Source organism: Trichechus manatus, unplaced genomic scaffold (genome assembly GCF_000243295.1).
Source record: "Trichechus manatus latirostris isolate Lorelei unplaced genomic scaffold, TriManLat1.0 scaffold00052, whole genome shotgun sequence".
Lineage (NCBI taxonomy): Eukaryota > Metazoa > Chordata > Mammalia > Sirenia > Trichechidae > Trichechus > Trichechus manatus.
Window position 1 is genome coordinate 2,838,902 of NW_004443988.1, and position 21,969 is coordinate 2,860,870.

The 21,969-nt window shown below is 49.8% G+C and overlaps 1 protein-coding gene across 1 annotated transcript in view; it reads left to right on the forward strand.

The window, feature by feature from the left end:
- The first annotated feature begins 2,948 nt into the window (after positions 1-2,948).
- KLHL29 (kelch like family member 29) overlaps positions 2,949-21,969 on the forward strand; it is a 167,987-nt gene continuing 148,966 nt past the window's right edge. Inside the window, exon 1 of the mRNA XM_004377557.2 lies at positions 2,949-3,233. Within this exon, the coding sequence (XP_004377614.1) occupies positions 2,949-3,233 (285 nt within the window). The remainder of the gene's footprint in view (positions 3,234-21,969) is intronic.

The window sequence follows — 21,969 nt, forward strand, 5'->3', positions numbered from 1 at the left end:
TTCCTGGAATTGTCCAGCAATTAAGAAAAAGTAAACATTAGTTTATTCATTCAGCAAACAAGTGCTGAACACCTTTCTACACCAGACACTGTGCTAAGTGCTGGGATTACAAAGATAATAAGGACCCAGACCCTGTCCTTGGGTAATAAATACATCCATGCTGGGATGTATCGCACACAGGGTGCTGTGGGGGCAAGAGGTGTCTCACCCAACCAGGACGGGACAGGGTCAGTGCAGCCTCCCAGGAGAGTTGGTAGCTGGGCTGAGTCATAAAAGGTATGCAGCACTTAGCCAGGGGAAGGGTGGACACCATTCCTGGCAGAGGAGCAGTATGGGCCTGGGCCCTGAGCTGAGAAAGCACAAAGCCTTCAGAAAGGGGAAGGTGTTTAGAATGACCAGCCATCACCTCTGGGGTGGAAACAGCGAGAGCTGCTGCTAGAAAAGTGGCCCAGCCCAGATCCTCAAATGTCTTCTTGGTACCTTCTTATGCAGGATAGGATTTAAAGCAGGAGAGTAAGGTATCATCATCAGATCTGCATTTTATAAAAAACATATGGGCAGTTGGGTGGAGAATGGATCCAGAAGGGGCAAGATTGGGGCAAGGAGGCTGGTTGAAATAATCCACATGGGAGACAGTGTGACTGCCTGAATTAGGGCAATAGCTGTGCACATGGAGAGAGGGGGCAGATCTGAGAACAACTGAGGCAATGAAATTAAAGACCCAGCTGTCGAATATGGGGATGGAGATGGGGGAGAGGGAGGTGGCTTTCTCTGAGAGAAGGAATTCCTGAGAATGAGCGTTGAGGCAAAAGACTGGTTCATTAATTTAAGGACATCTTGTGTTTGGGCACCTGTGGACACCAGGTAAAGGTGTGCTGCAGGCAGTAGGTGGCTGGGTGTGGTGCTTAGGAGAGAGAGGAGAGCTAGAAATATAGACTTGGCGTCATCAGGAAAGAGGTGATAGTTGAATGAGCCCATCCGGGGAGAGTATGTAGAGTGAGAAAAGAAGAGGAGTAAGTATGGAACCCCAGGGAACCCTGGCTCTTAAAGGGTGAGCCAAGAAAAAGCAGCCTGCAGAGGACAGTGAAAAGGAGCAGCAGGGAGGTGAAGAAGAACTGGGAGAGCGTCATGTCACAGAAACCACAGAGAAGAGGCTTCCAGAAAGGGGAGCGAGACCAACCATGTCAAACGCAAGAGAAGTCAAAGACAAGAGCATCCATGTCACGTCAGATTGAACAAAAAGGTCATCCACTCTCGGTGAGAGCATCAGGGGTGGAAGTCACATCAGAGCAGGTTAAAGAGTAAAAACAGCTAAGTTTAAACAATTCTCTCAAGAACCTTGGTAGAAAACGTTTGTGAGGGGTGATCAAGGAGGTAATTTGTTCTTATTTTTTACCATGTAATATCTGATAAGTAAAAAAAACTTATCATGACATTATGACTCATGAGGCATAAAAATGAACTAAACTGTGAACCCACCATCCAGCCTAAGAGGTTGTGGTCAGCTCTGCTTCAGGGGGCCTGCAGGTTACAGGTTGGGCTCAGGTCTGTTCCATGTTCCTGGCAGAGGGGACGGTGGCTACTAGGTCATGGCCAACCACACAAATAGAACATGGGGGACAGGTTGCTTCATGTGGTCACAGCCTCTGACCCCATGTCACCAGATGTTTGCAACTAGTTCTGGATGTGCAAAGTCCAGAGCAGGAGCAGGCATTATAGACATTTAAAAATGAAAAACAAAGCTGCCTGTTAACCCACTAGCCAGATATCCCAGAGCACCTGCCTTGTACAGGGACCCGACAAGGGCTGAGCTAGACTGGTGGGTAGGAAAAGGAGCCAGGAACCATCCCTGACCTCCAGGAACTCACACTCCAGACACAGAGTGATTGGAAGACAGAAAAGGGTCAAAGAAAACTGAGCCGTGATTGAGCCATGGCCAGGGCTGTGGACATGATGTGGAGGGCAGACCCCACCTAAAACCCCTTTGTGCCTGACTCGCTGTAGCCTGTCTGACTGAGGTAGCCTCTCCTGTATCTTTACATCCCTCCTGACAGGATCACATCAGGCCCAGCTGGGTAGGGAGCCAGACAAGTCATGGGAATACTGAGGAAAATGTGATCCTCGATGATTCAGAAGGCCCTTCAGAACATCATGGTTGTCTAGGTCTCCATGACAACACTGAAGGGCCTTATGTTCAGATACTCAGGAGAGCCACTTGGGGGATGGTCCTGGTTAACAGGGGCCAGGTGCTCGGGTCTCTGTGCCGGTGATGAGGAGCTGAGCTAGGGTCTGAAGGCCAGAGATTTAGGCCACTTTCTAGTTCTCTGACCTCAGGGGGATCATTCATTCTAATGAGTTGCCTGGTCCGTAAAATGGGGATCATTCAGGCCAACTGCCAACTCACAGTGCTACTACTGTCAGGATCTAATGAGACTTATGTAAAGGGCTTTGCTGCCTATAAAGTGAGTCTGTAGGCCTGGGTGGTATTACCCTATCATATGCTTGAGGAAAAGGTGGCCGGAGGGGTCCCCAGGGTCTTTTTCTCACAGCAGGGGACGGGGGTGTAAAGTCCCAACGTGTAATTGAATTGTGTGCATCTGTGTCGTTCTGGGCAGTGTGATATTGCAGAACAAAATGCGTGACTTCAGTGTAACTATGACTTAGTTGACATCCTGTCCACAACGTCATGCCATCTCAAGCAAATCATGTCTTCCTCATCTGTAAGGTGGGGCTGATAGTACATGCTTTGTGGGCTTGTGTATATTGAATAAACTAACGTTCTAAAGCCCTTTATGGAGCACAGAGACAGTGCTTAACGGATGCTGGCTGTGGTGGCGCCCTCCTTGTGTCCCAGTGGAGCTGCTGGTTCCCTAAACGACCCTCTCTCCGCTCTGTGCCAGCAGGTCCGAGCTCTGTTTCCCTGTGAGAAGCAGCTGCCATCCACCGAGATGTCCCGGCACCACAGCCGCTTCGAACGAGATTATCGGGTGGGCTGGGACCGCCGCGAGTGGAGTGCCAACGGCACGCATGGGACCACCAGCATCTGCAGCGCCACCGCTGGGGCCGGTGGCAGCACAGCCAGCAGCCTCAGTGCCCGGCCCGGCCTCCTGGCATTGCCTGTGGTGCCCTCCCGGCTGCCCACGCCCGCCACAGCCCCCGCTCCCTGCACCACCGGCAGCAGCGAGGCCATCACCAGCCTCGTGGCCAGCTCTGCCTCAGCCGTCACCACCAAGGTAAGAGCTGGTGTCCTCCGTGACTTTCCGTCACGCCCCCTCCAGCCTCTCAGGCTCTGTAGGGTCAGCCTGTTCACCAGGCTCCACGTTCCCCAGGATACTGGCTTCCCTGGAGCTGGGCCTGGCAGCTGTGTCTGAGCGTTAGCATGGGTTTTATTTTACATCAAGTCTCTCACTATGACTGCCTTGTTGGAGGACAGGCAGATGCCGAGGCTACCCATTGCCTTATGCCATGTTGATTAAATGCTATTTAATGAGTGAAATCACAGCAAAACGCCGAGTTGGCAATACAGGTTTCCCAAATAGGTGAATTCAGACCATTGAAGTCCCCTGGTGTCAACAGTGACTTGGTTTGCAAGAAAACACTGACAAACAGAAGGGTCCCAGGAAGAGTCACACAGCACCTACCGCTCATTAACCACTGTGCTGAGTATTCTCACCTCCACTGCCTCCCGCTATGCTCACAACAACCGGCGAGGCTAGCGCTCAGGTCACCTGGAGTTCATGTTTACCGGCCCCAGCTGGCAGGGCCCTTCCACCTGGATCCTCAAGGCAGCGGTCTGCCTCAGTGGCTTTAGCCCCAGGCCATCCTGTCTCTCCTGGCCGCTGAGGCGCCAACATCAGAAAGGGCATGATGTGGAAATCAATGTGCCCGGGCTCTTGCCTGGCTCTGGGCAGAGCCTGGCCCTCCCCCAGGGCAGCCTGAGCCCCAAGGCAAGGGACCAGGCCAGCATGCAGAGGGCCACCCGTCCCCATACTCCCTCCGCAGGCCTCCTCTGCCTCTGCCAGCCATTCAGAGCTGCCCCCAGGAGCTCTCTCAGGGCCGGTGTGTGCCCCCACGGCTTGTCTTTTCTTTGCTGGTTTCATAAAAGTTGTCGGAGAAGTTGAAGGCAGGGGAGCCCCGGCCCCAGGCATTGTGAAGTGTCTGTGGTGTTGGAAAGCTGCACTCCAGGTGTGCTGCTGCCTTTATCCCTGTGGTTTTCAAAACTCCCTTTCAACCCCGCTTCCCATTAATAACCGTGAGTGCTGCCAGCAGCAGGGCCCCATGGATGCCCGAAACAATGGAGCTATTTGAGGCTGGCTTGGAGCGCGCCGACATCTTCCTGCAATGCCTTATTGATTTTATTTTCCTGTTATGAAAACACCACCCCACTGAGGTGGGGAGGGAAGGAATGTTGGATGGGGTAGAGGAGTTTGGGAATTAAGTGGGCACGCTGCCCCCAGACCAGCCAAACACATCCCTCTACCAGGTGCCAGCCCCCAGGACAGCTCCAGATTCATGACCTCTGCCCGGTGCAGCCAGCCGGCTGGCCCTGCCACCCACATCTGGCCGCCCTTGGTAAGGCCAGCTGCCAGCCATATGGAGAATGGCAGCTTCTCGAGCTGACTGCAGGGACTCAAGGTGGGAGGGAGAAGTTGGACCTGGAGGCTCACTTGATGGTTTCTTTCCTCTCAGGGTTGGATCCTGGTTAGCAACAGCACCGGCTGCTCCCCGGGGTGGGGACTTCAGCTCTGCCAAGCAAGGAGGGTGGGGGCACTCAGCACCGACGGCCCCTCCTGTGGTGGAGCCCTGCCCCCGGAGCTCCTGCTCTGCCCCAAAGCAGTTGGGTACTCACCATCCCTGACTGGATGGGCCCCAAACCACAGCCACAGGGGAGGGAAGGAACCCAGCCTCAGATAGAAAACAACAGCTGGGACAAGGACTGAACTGGGTGGCAAGGAGGGGACTGGGGCAAAAGTTCATGCCTGTGAGGATAGCCGGCTCGTTGGCATGTGACAACAAACAGCAGGGCTGAATTCCATTTGCCCTCCGTAACCGTCCCCTGCCCAGTTTCTTGCCTTCAGGGTCTTGTTTGTGCCTGCTTACACCCTAGTTGCCTCAGGACACTCCGAGGACCTGGGTGTGCAGGCAAAGGGAGGACAGCAGCCACCAGCAGCATCCTTCAAGATTCCACCACCACCACCAGTTGCCATCAAGTCGATTCTGACTTATGGCAGCCCTGTGTGTTTCGGAGTAGAACTATGCTCCATAGGGTTTTCAGTGGCCATGATCTTTCAGAAGTAGATTGCCAGGCTTTTATTCCGAGGTACCCCTGGGTGAACTCAAACCTCCAACCTTTTGGTTAGCAGTCAAGTGCATTAACCATTTGCATTCCATCAAGGTAGGTTATTAAATTTGGGCAGCAGTGCCTTTCTGCCATTCTGGCCTAGCTACTGCCCACCCGGATGCCTGCCCCCTGCCTACTTGTGTAATCCTATGCCAATACCACATCAGTTGATGGACAGGCCCAAACTGAGGTGTCTGTGGTTTCTCTGGTCAAAAAAACAAAGTATTTACCAAGAAGTGAGGTCTGGCTCTTGCCCTCAGGGAGTTCACAGCCACTGTATAATGAATCTGTGGCCAGATGTGTGACCCAATGACCCAAGAATGTCTCTCCTAGTGGAGTTATTGGCAAAGGCAGCTTAGTGAAGTGGATGAAATAAAGCAAGACTTTGGAGCCGGACTGCCTGGATTGAGTTCCACACTAATACTTGCTACTTGAGCAAGCCTGGACCTCACCTCTCTGGACCTCCCTTCTGTGAAATGGGAACAGATGGTAGTACCTGCCTGCTAGAGTTGATATGGGGACTGCCTGAGTTAACCGGGGTAAAGTGCTCAAAACAGAACAGAGCCTGGCACACGCCGAGTCGTACATAGAGGCTGTTGTCACCACCATTGTGGTTGTCACTGCCATCCTGGTAAGGCCTCTAGGGTAAGGCCATGGCCCGTACGGAAAGGTGTCCATTGCTAATCTCACTGAGAGGAAAAGTCTTCAGATGAGAAACAGGAGCTAGGCCTCAAGTAGCAGGGACAGGAAATTGTGTTTCTGGGTGGTTGGGGCTAAGGGTTGGCTGCCACATGGAGCAGGCCAGAGCTGGGAGGGAGGAGGGCATCTGATGGGCTCCAAGATGAAAAGGAGTCAGCACTATCGTGGAAGCCAGATGATCAAGTGAAGGGATTTTTAAAACTTTCTACAGCTGGGGAGCCCTAGCCTCAAGGAAAGCCCAATATAAAGAGAACCAAGATTCCACCCTGGGTGAAGGTGAGGGAGGGAGGGAGCCACAGAGAAGCCAGGAGCAGAGCTTGTGTGTTCCTCTCCGTGGTTGTTCCTGCTGCGCCTGAGTGTGGTCAAGGCTGCTTGAGTATATTGGCCTGGCTTCCTCAGTGAAGGGTCTAGCACCATTCTGGACCAGAGCCACCCTGAGGATTCAGGGGATGTCCCCCCAAGGAAGGTGTCTCTCGGGGGACAAGTGTCAGACCTTAGGATTTCCCCTTGGCCAGGCAGGGAGCAGGGCAAACAGCACTGGCTCCAGGGGCTGGGCCTCCCCAGGGCTCTTGGGACACTGCGTCCCATGCCCTAACCACAGAGACGCCTGTCCTCGCAGCAACCTGAGCTAGTGGCCAGCTCCTCCCCAGTGCTGGGGCCTGCCTTCTGGCAAGCCATGTGGGGATAGTCCCAGCCCCCCGCCCAGGGTGAGGGAGGCTGGCTTTGCTCCCAGTGGCTGGTTTACTAAGGTGCCGACAATTCTTTCTGTCACTGGTGCCTTCAGGCCTGAGTTGATTTTTTGTTCTCACACTTGTCTGTGGCCCGAAGAGTTCATGCATGTTTTTATGAAAGGCGGGTTGGACAAGCACAGACTCCTGGGCCACTCAACCTTAGGGGGCTGCCCTCCAACACACACACACAGACACACACTGCTCAGACCGATGTACTGCTTCCCTGGGGCCTGGATCAGCTTGCGAACCCCCAGGACAGAAGTCCCCAGAGCCCAGAGGAGAAGGGGGACCATGCTGTCCAGTCTCCTCATTTGGTAGGTTAGAGTAGTGAGGAGGTTCAGGGACAGAAAGTGACTTGCCAGAGATCACCTAGTGAGCTAGAAACAGAACGAGCCTGCACCGGCTGCTTCCCCACCCCACGCTGCCTGGCGGGATGCTTTCACCATGGCAACCATCACTGTAGCATCATTACGATAACTTTTCCCATCCTCTCAGCCACTGAAATTTGACAGCAAAAAACAAATTTTAAGGAGGAAAGTGGGCACATTTACCTCTTGTCTTATAGGTTGGAAAATTTAGACTAAAGATCATGTCAACAGAAAAATTGCACAGCTGATAAGAACTCAAGCTCTTGAGTTAGACAGAAGTGAGTTTGAACCCTAGCTGGGCCACTTACAAACTGAGTGTCTCTCTGAACCTCTGATTTTTTTTTGTCTATAAAGTGATAATAGTCATAGTATTTTCCTCATTGGGTTGTTGTGGGGATTCGATCAATTAATGCATGTAGAAAAGCTAAGAATATTACCTGCTACATGGTAAGCATGCAATAAAAGTTAAGTTTAAAAAGTTAAACCACAGACTGGGTCAAACCATGCGTATGGGGGAAAACCAGTCCCCTGGTGGGCAGGTGCTAGGTAGACCGAAGGAAGGCCCATTGAACCGTCCCCCTCACCTGGCTAATATGGCATGAAATGAAGCTGAGGAGTGGGATAGTGTGAGACAGCACCCCATTCCTGCCTGCCCCCAGAGGCAGGCAAGCCCCCAGGGAAAGGCTGCTGCTGAGAAGCAGAAACGTGACTCCACAGCCAAGCCTGTTTGTGGGAAAAAAGGAAGCACCAATGCCCCGCAGTTGCTGCTGCATGAAATTTAAATTATTCTCAGCAAACCTGCTTGACAGATGAAACAGAAAAGGGACGGCTTCATAAAATGCAATTTTGTTCTTGAAAGAATGGACTCTGCAGAATCCTCGCTGATGTCTGTGAAATGTACTGGGGGCTTTTTCTCCTTCTGGTCAGGCGCACTCGTGCTGAAACAGGCAGGGTGGCTCCCATCGCTCCTCGGAGCTGAGGCCTGGACGGCAAACCTAGGCTGGGGAAGCAGAGACGTAGTCTGTGTTGGAGGCCCGGAAGGGGCCGTGAAATCCGCAGGCTCCATCAGAGCACCAAACTCCCAGATTTGTGGGCACTTACGGGCATGTGAAGGAGCCCAGGTGATTTGCAATCGTCTGGTAACCTAAAGGTGGTGGTTCAAACCCACCTAGTGGTTCCACTGAGGAAAAGCCTGGCAATCTGCTTTTGTAAAGATTATAGCTAAGAGAGCCCTGTGGGGCAGTTCTGCTCTGTAATACATGGGGTCTCTGTGAGTCAGGGGCCAACTTGCTGGCAGCTAACAACAATAGCAACAGCAACCTGAGCGTGTGGGACTTTCAGGTTGTAAATTGTAATCACAGAGAAAAGCTTGCAGTGGAAGTCTTCCTCGTGCCCCGTACCTTCTCTGGGAAGTGCTTCTCTTGGAGAAGATGATTTGAGATTCCCATGTAGAATTATGTGAATGACCGCGAGGCCCCATGTGGTGGGTGCTCCTCCCATGTGGTTCTGGGGGTCCAAGAATAGATGAAGGATGCTCGTGTGCACTTCCAGAACGAGAAGCCAGCCTCCCTTCCGTCTCTCTTGTATTCACATTGAAGAACAAAGGCGCTGAGTGGGATCAGGTGGGAGAATCACCCAAGCCCCTTTCATAGTGAATTTCCAAACTGCAAGTGACTTTATCTGGAAGATTTTTTTCTTGCTCCATAAATAGAAATTTGTGATTTCCCTTGTGATGAATTATCAGGCCCTGATAACACATTGTGAGACAACTCATGCATGTTAGAACTGAGCTAATGGGTTTGCCTGTACTTTAAGTTGCACTACGAGCACGAAATGTATACAAAGCTGAAAAATGTCATTATTTCCAAAGCACCATTTCAAAGCCTACATTTTTTGGGGGGGCAGACCTAAGTGACTTGATCTTAAATTCCTGATTAAAGGAACAAAAGAGAGGGGAGAAAATTATGTATTTCCCCACATTTGTAAGGGATGAGCCATAGTCTGGACAAAAGGCAGATATGGATTCCAAAGCAAAGAGGTCAGAAGACATTGTTGACTGGAGCCAGATGTGCATATAAATTAGCTTTTGCTGTATAACAATCACCCCAAAACTTAGTGGCTTACAGCAACAACTACAATTCTGTGGGTTTCTGGTCAGTTCCTGTCCAGCTTGGCTCAGCTCATCTCTGCTGGGCTCTCCCATTTGTCTGTGGTCAGCTGGGGGGTTGGCTAGTGGCTGGATGTTCTAGGATGGCCTCACTCACACTTTTCTGGTAGACAGACAGTTGGCCAAGGCACCTCAGTTCTCCTTCACGTGGCCTGTCACCCACCATCAGGCTAGCTCAGGCTGATTCACATGTGGTCTCAGGGTCCCAAGAGCAAGGCTCGCTGTGCAAGAGCTTTGCAAACTTCTGCTTGAGGCACATGTGCTAAAGTCCTGTTGGCCAAAGCAAGTCACATGGCCAACCCAGATTCAAAGGGTGGGCAAGAAGACTCCACCCCTTGATGGGAGGAGCTGCAGCGCCACATTGCAAAGAGGCAGGATATAAGGATGGGAAGAATGTGTGGTCATTTTTGCAATATAACCAGTAATCAATTGCTGCGAGTTGATTCCGACTCATGGCGACCCCATGTGTTGCAGAGTAGAACTGCGCTCCATGGAGTTTTTATGGCTGTGGCCTTTGGGAAGCAAATCACCAGGCCTTTCTTCTGAGGTGCCTGTGGGTGTGTTCAAACTGCCAACCTTTTGGTTAGTAACCAAGCTTAACTGTGCGACCCAGGGACTGCTTTTGTAGTACATTCCCCAGTGTTTCCAGCACATTTGATTAGACACAATTATTCACACTCTAGCTTCTGGACAAGACTCCCGTGCCTCAAAAAGAAGGGATAGGATCCATCTGTTTCTGTCCTCTCCATGGCCTGGTATAGGAAATTAATATGAGACACTTATTGACTTATACACACATGTACACACAACCTGTGTTACACACATCCCATCTACTCAAAGACTTGGTGAATGCGATTTGAAAGAAGGCACCCAGCAAGGATTGTGTCACTAGGGTGAAGGCCGTCTGGCTGGCCCCCAGGGAAACTTCCAAGGTGCATTTACCTTGGAGAATCTACCATGAGCTAGGATTTGACCCTCAGTCTTGAAAGCTCCAACACTAGACTCCGTCAGTGCCCCAGAGTTGGTGGGATGGGTCACTATTGTTCCTGAGTATATTCCCAAGGTCATTAGAATGCTAACCTACTGATTTACATTAAAAACTATTACCCCAAGAAGACCACCTCCATGGAGTTTGACCAGTGAATTTCTCCCTGTGAGAAATCCACACGGGAGAAGGACAAGCTCTGACCGAAAGGCTTCCTGATGGGCCTGGAATCAGGCAGGGAACCACAGTGTGATGCAGATGTTCAGTAGCCACAGACTGGGACAGCCCGATGCCACCCTCTCCCTAATCAGACAAATCCCATGCACATCCTAAAAGCCCTTGGGAAGACTCCTTCTTAAATTAAATTAGGTTTTCTGCAAACAGCATCACTCAGAATAAACATAAATCTATTTCTTATTCAGGTTTAATGGTCTTCCCTGTTTCATTTAATTACTCATGTTCCAATTAACGATTTTTTTTTTCATTGCGAAAGGACAGTATTTTAGCTACGTTTAAATAGGCTTTAGAGAACTAGCCTGGGAATCTCATCACCATTTATAACATTGTTTTTTTATAGGGAAAGTATGTTGCAAAATCTAAACAGCCAAATTACAAATGAACTTTCAGAACCCAACCCATTTGTTGACTCAGAACTGTCTGCAATGCTAAAAATAATTTGGAGAAATAAACATAAAAAGGAAAACTTAATGTACCTCCGGATCCTTTGTTCACCATCAGCTGCTTCAAAGTTAGTGTCATTTTGGTGAAGAGAACTTCCTCCCAATGCAGACTGACCCTACCCCTCTTTTACTTACTTTCCATGATACAGGCAGCCAGATTTGCTTGAGTCCTCCAAAAGTGTAATGCCTCCAAGAAGGGTCATTGTGGAAGTTCCTGCAGAGATAAGCTGATGTAACTTAGCGGATTATCAATCAGTTTCAGTGCTCCATTCGCTGCCCTAAAATGAAGGCTTAGGAGAATTCTATGTGCGGCTCTGGCTTCAATTTCAACTAGCGGTGGCGTATTAATTTGCGTTGTGAATTTGCCTCTCTAGTACCCACAGGCAAGAAACCTCATTTTCCTCTGGTAAATAAAGAGCCCTGAGAACTCCACAAAGCGTGTGGGCAGAGCATCAGTATGCATTCCGAGACTCCTGCCGAACGCCTTTCCTATTGATTGAAGTAAAATTCCTGCTTTCCCAGCTTCCCCTTCTTCTGCTTCATAGGATAAGATGGGTGAATGCGTCATTTCTTCCTAGAGCCATTAGAAAGGACTCCCTGTGTGATGCAAATGGTTAAGCACTCAACTACTAACCGAAAGGTTAACTGTTCGAACCCATCCACAGGCACCTCAGAAGAAAGGCCTGGTGATCTACTTTCTAAAGGTCACAGCCACTGTGGAGCACAGTTCTACTCTGACAAACATGGGGTCACCATGATTGGAATTGACTCAACAGTAACTGGTTAGCACCATTAAAAGGAGTCCTTGGAGCTGGGGGTAGAGCAAGGCACCTATGTCCACAGTAGAGGTCAGCTTTCACACCTCCCTCCCTTCACTGGAGCCCTGGTGGCGCAGTGGTTAAGAGCTCAGCTGCTAACCAAAAGGTCAGCAGTTTGAATCTGCCAGCTGCTCCTTGGAAACCCTATGAGGCAGTTCTGCTCTGTCCTATAGGGTCTCTGTGAGTCAGAATCAACTCAACACCAACAGGTTTGGTTTAGTTTTTTGGTTCTCCCTTCATTTAAACTGCTGGTTGTTTTTTGCCACAGAGTCCCTCGGGAAAACACTCTTGTCCGTCACACGGGGCCCTTCCTTGCTAGACCAGCTCCTGAGGCTCAGCCATCCTAGGTTAAGCTTGCTGTCCCCCTGCTCCTACTCTTGCCCTCTTTTGTTTTGGAGGAAGGGCCACAGGGCTGCCCCCCTGACCCTCTCTGGGCTGATCAGCAAGTAGTGCTGCCCGTACTCCCTGTACAGAGCTGCCGGGGTAGAGGAAGTCACTCGTTCCACGCCTTGCAGAGGGAGACCTGGGAGAGCTCCCATGCAGTCCCTCCCTCCAGCTTTGTTCACACCTGGAGGGGTGGGGAATCCCAGCCCACCTGCATTCCCCTTGGCTAAGAGGCTGGTCTTGGATTGATGGAGGGTGTGGGGGCTCGTGTTGGGAGGATTCCTATCATTCATCCTTTCAGAGTTGATTTCTTTATTTAAAAAAAGCAGGGGTTTGAATCACTGAGAGTTACCTGGGCAGAAAGCACAAGCCCATGAGGTTGGTTTCGTGGGTGGCCAGTCAGTCAGCAGCATCCTGAGTTGGCCCTGTCTCCCATTGGCTGTGAAGTGAGGGCCAGAACCTCCCACGCTGAAGGCTTCTCTTCTTTGTCAAAAGTGGGTTCGCCTACCTCTCCCAGTCCATGGGACAGCCCTGACTCCTCTGTGATCATCTTTGTGAGTCTAGAACAGCATGTGCCTGAGGCTATCCTGGGGAAACATCTTTGCCAGGACAAGGGAACCCTCTGAGCACAGAGTAGCCCTTTTACAGACTGAAATAAACCCAACTCAGGGTTAGAAAGACATTAAACAGGATCCAGATTAAAAAGTTCCTGCCACTGGTCCTAAAGCTTGTGGGCTGAGGGTAGGGAGACAGGGAGATGGATGACCAAGCCTGCAGGTAAGTCAGGTAGCCCTACCTATGAGAGCACAGAAGCTGAGAACAGCTCCAGGCCTGACAAAGCACCTTCATGGTGCGTAGCGGGTGCTGATATTGTTAGCTGCTGTCAAGTTGACCCAGACTCATGGTGACTCCATGTGTAATGTGATCAGTTGTGATCCATAGGGTTTTTCATGGGCTGATTTTTCAGAAGTAAATTGCCAGGCCTTTCTTACTAGTCCATCTTAGTCTGGAAGCTCCGGTGAAACCTGTTCAGCATCACAGCAACATGCAAGCCTCTACTGACAGACGGGTGGTGGCTGCCCTTGAGGTGCATTGGCCTGGAATCGAAGCCAGGTCTCCCACGTGAAAGGTATGAATTCTACAACTGAACCTCCAATGCACCCGTAACGAGTGTCACTGGATATCTACCCAACATCCATATTCTCTCCCTCTTCCTTTCTAATAGAATTCCAATTCTCTTCAGGTATCCACCACCTTCCAGGCTTTGGGGAAAGGGATCCACAGCTGCACCCCAGGTGGGATTATGATTCTAAACCAGCTGTGGTAAACCCATTCCCCTTAACCTGAATTGACTTAGGATGGGTCATGTGACCCACTTCTGGCCAATGGGACATGAGGGTGCTCCTGGTCGGAGATGCTGGGAAAGGTTTTCTTGCTTCTAAGAAAGCATCCCAAGAAGAAGGTAATCCTTCCTCCCCTGGACGTTGTCATATCTGGATATGATGCCTTGAGTTGCTGTAAGCATTGTACAACAAGCCCAAGGATGAAACCAGCACACAAGGAATGGAAGGAACAGGAGAATTCCAGAAATGTGGAACCACAGCCTTAATGCTGGACCCCTGCCTGCCTCTGGGCTTCTTGCTCTGTGAGCTAATACATTTCCTGGTGTATGAAAAATAAATAACAAACGACCGCCTCCACTATATGAACAGCTATGGAGCACAAGCCACGAATGCAGTCTCCCTTCCATCTCCCAGGCCTCGCCTGGCATGTGGATTCGTAAAAACAGCTGCAGTGACCTTTGTGAGAACCCGTTCCCTATTATTCATTCACCCCAGCACTGACTCCTGGGACAAGCATTCTGCTATCTATTGCTTTTCCAAATGCCAGTTTACTGCCACTGCACTCTCCTGCTTCTGTGGGGTGGCATTTGTGTCTGAGAGAAAGCCACCAGCAGATGGAGTAGCAGGCCGTGAGCCATTTGAGCACTTCACCCCCACCACCCATGTCTTAGTGTCTTAGTGCTGCTATAACAGAAATACCACACGTGGCTGGCTTTCATGAACAGAAATTTATTTTCTCATGCTTTAGGAGGCTAGAAGTTTGAATTTAGGGCCCCAGCTCTAGGGGAAGCCTTTCTCTCTGTTAGCTCTGGTGGGGAGGTCCTTGTCTTTTTTCAGCTTATGTTCCTTGGTTCCTTGGAGAACGCCATATAACATCAATCTTGCCCAGTTTGTCCTTGCTTCTGTGCCTAATATGTTCCTTTTATATCTCACAAGTGATTGGCTTAAAACATACCCTCCACTGATAAACCTTCATTAACATGACTAAGAACCCCATTCCCAGATGGAATTATATCCACATGTATAGGGGTTTAGGATTTACAACACATATTTTGGGGGGACACAATTCAAACCCTAACAACCTACTCGGCAGCAAGATTCTACATACCACTTCCCCAAACATATTGGGATCTCTCCTGCCCCCTGGGCCATTTGCCCTTGATACTTTCTCTTCCTAGAATTTCCATTGACTCTCTTGCCTGCCCAGAAAAACTGTTCTTCCTGCAACTGACAGCCTAAAATATTAGCACCTCTGTGTGGGGGGGGAGGGGGGGTGCTGTTATTTTTTTATTTCTCTTGCTTCCATAACATGTTTATTTATGTCCCTATTATAATACCTGTAATATTATATGGCACTTATCCTTCTGTATGGATTATACCTGAATGTAAAGAAAACAAAAATCCTCACAACTGGACCAATAAACAACATCATGATAAATGGAGAATAAATTGAACTTGTCAAAGATTTCATTCTACTTGGATCAACAATCAATGCCCATGGAAACAGCAGTCAAAAAGTCAAACAATATATTGCATTGAGCAAATCTGCTCAAAAGACCTCTTTAAAGTGCTAAAAAGCAAAGATGTCACTTTGATGTCTAAGGTGCACCTGACCCAAACCATGGTCTTTCCAATCACCTTTTATGTATACAAAAGCTGGACAATGAAAATAGAAGACAGAAGAGGAATTGACACGTTTGAACTGTGGTTCTGGCAAAGAATATTGAATATACCACGGACTTCCAAAAGAAGGAACAAGTCTGCCTTAAAAGTAATACAACCAGAATGCTTCTTGGAAGCGATGATGGTAACGTATCATGTTGCTTACTTTGGGCACGTCATCAGGAAAGACCAATCACTAGAAAAGGACGTCATGTTTGGTAAAGTTAGGGGGTCACGGAAAATGAAGAAAACCCTCAATAGACAGATTGACACAGGAGCTTCAACAATGGGCTCAAATGTATCAAAGATCGTGAAGATGGCACAGGACCGAGCACAGGTGACTCAACAGCAACTAACAACAACAATAACACTTGCTTCTTTATTCCATTTCTCTCCTTGCTAAGCTGTGAACTCTGTAGAATAAGCTCCCTGAAATGCCCAGCATATACAGATTCTCCGTAAGTGCGTGAGGACAGAGCCAGTGAATTTATACTTATGAATATTTATTCATGTATTTATCACTGTCTTTGGGATAAAAAAAACCCGTTGCCATTGAGTCAAGTAGAACTGCCCCATAGGGTTTCCAAGGAGCAGCTTGGTGGATTCAAACTACCAACCTTTTTCTGGTTGGCAGCCGAGCTCTTAACCAGTGCACCACCAGGGCTCCGTTGTTGGGATAGGGAAGATAAATGCCTTTGATGTTGTCTCTGCCTACCTACTAACTGAGGGAAAAAGGTGGAACAGTCTCCAAAGAATGAGTGGTTTGTGTGGATGCCTACAATAAGGATGATGAAGACAGGACCCGCATGGTGAGCCAGAGCAAAGCCTCTGTGGGCTCACTAACGAGACTAGTGCCCCGTGATTTGCTGTGATATAGGCAGCACTGATTTTACATCATCAAGACCTTTGCCCTAGGTCCGGCACTCCTTCTGTTTTCTCCCAAAGTACTTGGATTCACTGTAGTACAACCCTTTCCCTCAAATATTAATATTTTGTTGGGCTACTTCTCCCATTTGCCGATAACTCTCTGAAGCCTTTTGCATTTGTTTATTTTATTTAAGGTACTCATCCTCATTTGGGCAGGTGCTGTTTTGAGTACTCTAGTATCCTATTTAATCCTCATAAAAAATACTCCCACTTCAGACCTGAGAAGGAGAGGGTAAGTAACTTGCCCAGGGCGACACAGGAGGGCTGAATTCATCCCCAGGCTGTCTCACTCCAGAGTCCAGGTGTGCAGCTCTGTATGAGGCCCAGCCCAGTGACGTTTGTTGAATGAGCAACTGGATGAAAAGCGTGCCATTGGCATTTTTCCTCAGTGCTAGTAGCATTGCCTGAAGGGCTACAGGCTCCCCACAGAAGCAGTTTTGCTCACCAACAATTTGAAACAACCACAAATGTCAGGACCAAAAGGTTAGGAAGCTTGCATGGTCCAGCCCCATACCTCCCAGATGTCCAGCCACAGCTCTGTTCATTTTCCCTCCAATTCAGTAACCTTTTTTTCTTAAGCCATTGGTGTGGAATGGACTCTGCTCAGAGGTGGGATATTTGGGGGTCATTATGCCTTGGGTCACACCCTCTATCTCCTTCTGAGGGTCTGTTGTTTTGGTCTAGAGGACAGCGGTGGTTCAGTGGTAGAATCCTCCCCTTCCCTGAGGGAGACCAGGTTCGATTCCAGACCAGTGCACGTCATGCGCAACCACTACCCATCTGTCAGTGGAGGTCTGTGTGTTGCTATGATGCTGAACAGGCTTCAGCAGAGCTTCCAGACTAAGATGCACTAGGAAGAAAGGACTAGCAATCTACTTCTGAAAATCAGCCAGTGAAAACACTGTGGATCACAGTGGTCCAACCCCATCGCACACGGGGTCACCATGAGTCAGGGGCCAACTCGGCAGCAGCTAACAACCACATTGGTTTGGTCTAAGAATACCACATGCTGATGTCTGCTTTCAGAACTGCTTTTGCTTATTCCATCCCAGAAGGGCAGTCTAGGACTCAAAACTGTTCACCAGTGGGGCTGGGATGGGTTTGGAGCACTCTCCGATCTCAAGGGGAAGTCTCCCTCCTGCTTGTCCCTCAGTCGTTCCTGGTGAATTTAAACCTGGGCTGAGAAGCAGAGATGCAACAGAATCATTGCTGATCGTTTATGAAGGGCAGAGTCAGAGCAGCTGTGATTTGCCACTGTCTTCTTTGTGGGCCCAGTACTGCTTTGGGGGAACAGACAGCAGGAAGAAAAGGTGTCTAGTTGTTCGGGTGTTTGTCGGCAGTCCCTTCGTACTAGGGGGAAGAGTCTCCCCTGGGATGTGGAGGAAAGGCCATGTTTGAGGAGGCTTCTAGGGGTGGAAAAAACCCTAGGCTGGCCTCAGGAGACTGGGTTTCAGGCCCATCTCCACACCTCACTGGCTAAGCGACCTCAAAGCAGGACCCTTCAGCTCTGAGACTCAGTTACCTTCCCTATGCATTGGCATAAGAATGCCAACTTCACTGGGCTCTTGTGAGGTCTAGATGAAACAGCAAGGTAAAAGCACTTTATAAAAACCAATGCCCTACAGTTGAAAGAGAGAGAAGGAATATCTGTGTAAATTCGGGGATAGTTGACACACCAAGTAATTTCCTTTATTAAGAGAAATGACAGTGCCAATCATAGTGACTAAAAGCCAGGCAGGCCAATCAAATTATGGCACTTAACTCAAACTAACATTGACTTGATTGAAATGTAGGGAAGAATTCCTGAGGAATGAGAGGGAGGGTGGCCCGGCCCCCTGGGCCGCTTCCTGGGTAATTGTGGGGTAGGTGTCACTGAGGATTCCCATCATGACTCACAGGGTAGCTTGAATGGGTTGGGAGGCACTCCGCTGTCCCCACTTGCTGCTCTTCCTCTCCCACACACAGCAGGCCAATGGCTCTGGGGCCACCCAGCAGCAAGGATATGGCCAAGCACAGTGTGAAGGCCAGGGCCCTGAAAAGGAGGGTTCTGGGGGATGCTGGAGTCATTGCAGAGCATATCCATGGTCAATTTCTGTAGCATCCCCTGGAGCTGGGGCTGATGGGGAAGGTTTAGCTGTTCTGTGTTCAGACCAGTTACCAGTTGCCACTAAGTCAGTTCCAACTCATGACGACCCCATGTGTGTCGGAGTAGATCTGTGCTCCATAGGGCTTTCAATGAATGATATTTTGGAAATGGATTACCAGGCCTTTCTTCCAAGCCATTTCTGGGTGGATTCAAACCGCCAACCTTTCAGTTAGTAGCCAAGTGCTTAACCGTTTGCACCATCATGTTCAGAAGTGAGTTGCAAATCTCACTGGTAAAGAGTATGCTCTCCAAGCTAGAAATGTGTACCTCACTGGCACAAGGGTGCATTTTAATTAACCCCGTGCACTCAGGAACAATCCTAGGAAATGACTGAGAACTGCAAGGCAGCAAGGACCCCAGCTGTGTCCTTGGGGTGGCCACCAGCAGCAGCATCGGTGCCATCATCATTGATGTCTATTGAGTGCCCACAATGGGGCAGACATGGTCCCAGTGCTTTTGCCTATATTAACCCACTTCATCCTAACAACAGTTGTATGAGGTGGGTGCCATTATTGTCTTCATTTTGCAGATACGGAAACCAAGGCACAGTGAGGTGATGTAACATCCAGGGTTCCACTGCAGTGCTGGACTTAACCAGTTAATCAGTTGTCGTCGAGTTAATTCCCATGGCAACCTATGTGTGAAGAGTAGAACTGTGCTCCGGAGGGTTTTCAATGGGTGATTTTTCAGAAGTAGATCACCAGGCTTTTCTTCCTAGTCCTTCTTTAGTCTGAAAGCTCTGCTGAAACCTGTTCGGCATCATGGCAACACATGAGCCTCCACGGACAGAGGAGTAGTGGTTGGTGGCTGGTGGCTGTCCGTGAGGTGCGTTGGACAAGAATCAAATCTGGGTCTCCCACATGGAAGGTAAGAATTCTACCACTGAACCACCACTGCTCTCGTAAGAAAGCTTAGGGGGCTAACGACCCAGCCAGCATTTAGAGGACTCCGTGGGAGCATGGAGGAGGGAGCAACTAACTGACTGGGGGAGTCAGGGAAAGCATCATAGAAGAGATAATGGTTAAACTGGGTCTTAGAAGATGAGTGGGAGTTTGCCAGAGGAAGAAATGGGAGGTAACCTGGGAAGAGGGAATGGCATGAACAAAGGTTAGAGTCAAGGAATAGCAGGATCACTGTTGTTTTTACTACTGTAACCCTAGGGCCTAACCAGTACTGGTTGCTGTTGAGTCTGACTCATGGCAATCCTACCCATGTGTGTCAGACTAGAACTGTGCTCCCATAGGGTTTTCATTGGCTGATTGTTCAGAAGTAGATTGCCAGGCCTTTCTTCCGAGGTGCCTCTGGGTGGACTCAAACCGCACACCTTTCGGTTAGCAGTCAAGCAACCGTTTTCACCACCCAGAGACTCCAAACTGTGCTTACACCTCCTTATGATGCGTCTGGTAATGTAGACACAGGCTTGCCCTGGGTGGAAACAGCCAAGATAAGACTGACTGAGCAGAAAGTGATGGAAGAGGAAAGGCTTGTGCCCCCACAGCTCTCCCCAGCCGCACTTTAGAGCCCTGCCCACCGCTTAGCCTGGCACAGGCACTTCCTCCACGATCAGGCCAGGTGGACAGACTCCCTGCACTGCCCTCGCCTCTTACACCAGAGGTATGCTGAGGGTGTGATTTTTATTCCCCCCACAATATTAGGCTGAGCAGATGATATTGGGCAAAATATATTGTAGCCATAATTCATATTAATGGGAATTCAATAGTGGCAACTTGTCATCTGCTGAGATTAGAAGTGAATATTGTGTTATAAAGGCATTAAAAAGGCATTATGAATTAGATTCCATTGCACCACATTGTGTTCCCTGTAAATAATTGAAGGAGAAGCTGGTGCTTGGATTTGGGATGTGTCCATTTTTGAGATCCCTGCGATGCCTCCACTCTGCCGAAGGGGGCCCATTGATGTGACAGGTCGCATGGCCACCAGGAGAGTCTGTGCACTCAGCAGGTCCGAAGGCTCCTCAGAATGTGTGTTACGCTTCCAGAAAGACTCTTCCTATCAGCAGAAATTAATAACTGCCACTTCCAACACTAGACTATGTATTTTTCTTGTAAAATCCTCACCTCCAGGCCGTGGAATGCCAGCTGCACAGCCAGGGCCCAGGTGGGCTCCCGTGGCACCACTGAGTCAGCAGCAGCCTCCCCCACCATTCTCACCCACCTCGGGCTCCCTCAGGTGTGAGGACTGGAGTGCTGACGCACCCATGGTCAGTCAGGCAGGTGGGCCTGGGCAGCTGCTTCCTGGGTGGGATGAGCCCCAGCCTGCCAACACCCATCCTAAGGGGGGCTTCTCAGTCCTGTGCTCCCATCCTGAAGGGCCCGTCACCTGCTGGGCTGTGACATCAAGGTCCTTGAGGCTCCAGGCTGGAAGGCAGCTGGGGCTTCATGGATACCACACACTCTGGGGCTCCTCCCCCTGTAGCTCAGACCCCTGGTGTCTCCGTGTGGCCCTGTAAAGAAATGGCAGAGGTCTTGGCTGGAGCCAGGGTCTGTCTTTTTTTTAATCAAAGCACAGAACTTGGTTCAGAGGAGAGGACTGGCTGCCCCCAAGGAAAATCTGAAAGGAAAGTAGGGGAAGAAGCCCGAGTCTTTGCCCCATGTGCAGACCCGGGAAGAGCAGGTGAACACTGTCTCTGGCCTTGACTGGTCAGAACCCCCTTCATAGCCGGCCCTCCCCATCTAGGGGACTTCCGGGATCATTGCTGACTTTGCAGGCAGTTCTGAGGCAGCTGGTGATTGGTACTGAGTTTCAATGAAGGAGTGACTTATGTCAAATGGCATGCTAAGCGGCAGCTAGAGAGAGGAGGAGGGTCTGTGGTGTGAAAGGCAGTCAGGGCAGGAGGGGTTTTACGTGGAGGGGAAACAATTAGCTGGTTAGCCCACCACATGAATCAGTCCTATTTGGGATACCCACTGCACACCCAATATCTAAGCACTTAGCACACATCTTTGCCAGCACAGAGATGGGATAGGGGCCCGGACTCCGGATTCAGACTGCTCGTGTTGCATTCGAATCCTGCCTCTTCTGCTTTCTAGCTCAGTGACCTTTTTGCAAGTTTCTTAACCTCTCAGAGCCTCAGTTTCCTCATCTGTAAAATGGGATAATAATACTACCTAGTTCATTGGGTTGTTGGGGAGGTTAACTGAGTTAATAATGCAGAGCACTAGCAGCTGTGCCTGGTGCCTCATGCGCACGTGGTACGTGCCATCTACTGTGATTACTACTGTAGCCGTCATTGTGTGGCCTGCACTTCCCAACTTCTCTGTCTTTCCCCCGGGAATGTGGGCCCTTGAGACAAAGGACTTCTCTTATTAGGTTTTGTATTGCTAGCACCTCACCCTTACCTGCTGTGTGATAGGTTCTCAGTAAGGATGTGTTTAGGCAAACATCAGCTGCAAGCACCAGCTCAGATGCAGGTGAACCCAGCTACAGCGTGTGTGTGACCCTGTGGCATGGAGGGGCCAGAACATGAATTGGAAAGAACACAGGCATAAAGACAGGCCACCCTGGGTTTGAGTCATTGGTGAGGTGATTAACCTCTCTGCAGCCTCATCTTCCTCACCTGTGAAATGGAGCCAACAATAGCACTACCTTACGAGGGATCCCTGGTGGCGCAGTGGGTAAGCACTCAGCTGCTAACTGAAAGGTGGACAGTTTGAATCCACCAGCTGCTCCTTGGGAACCCTATGGGGCAGTTCTACTC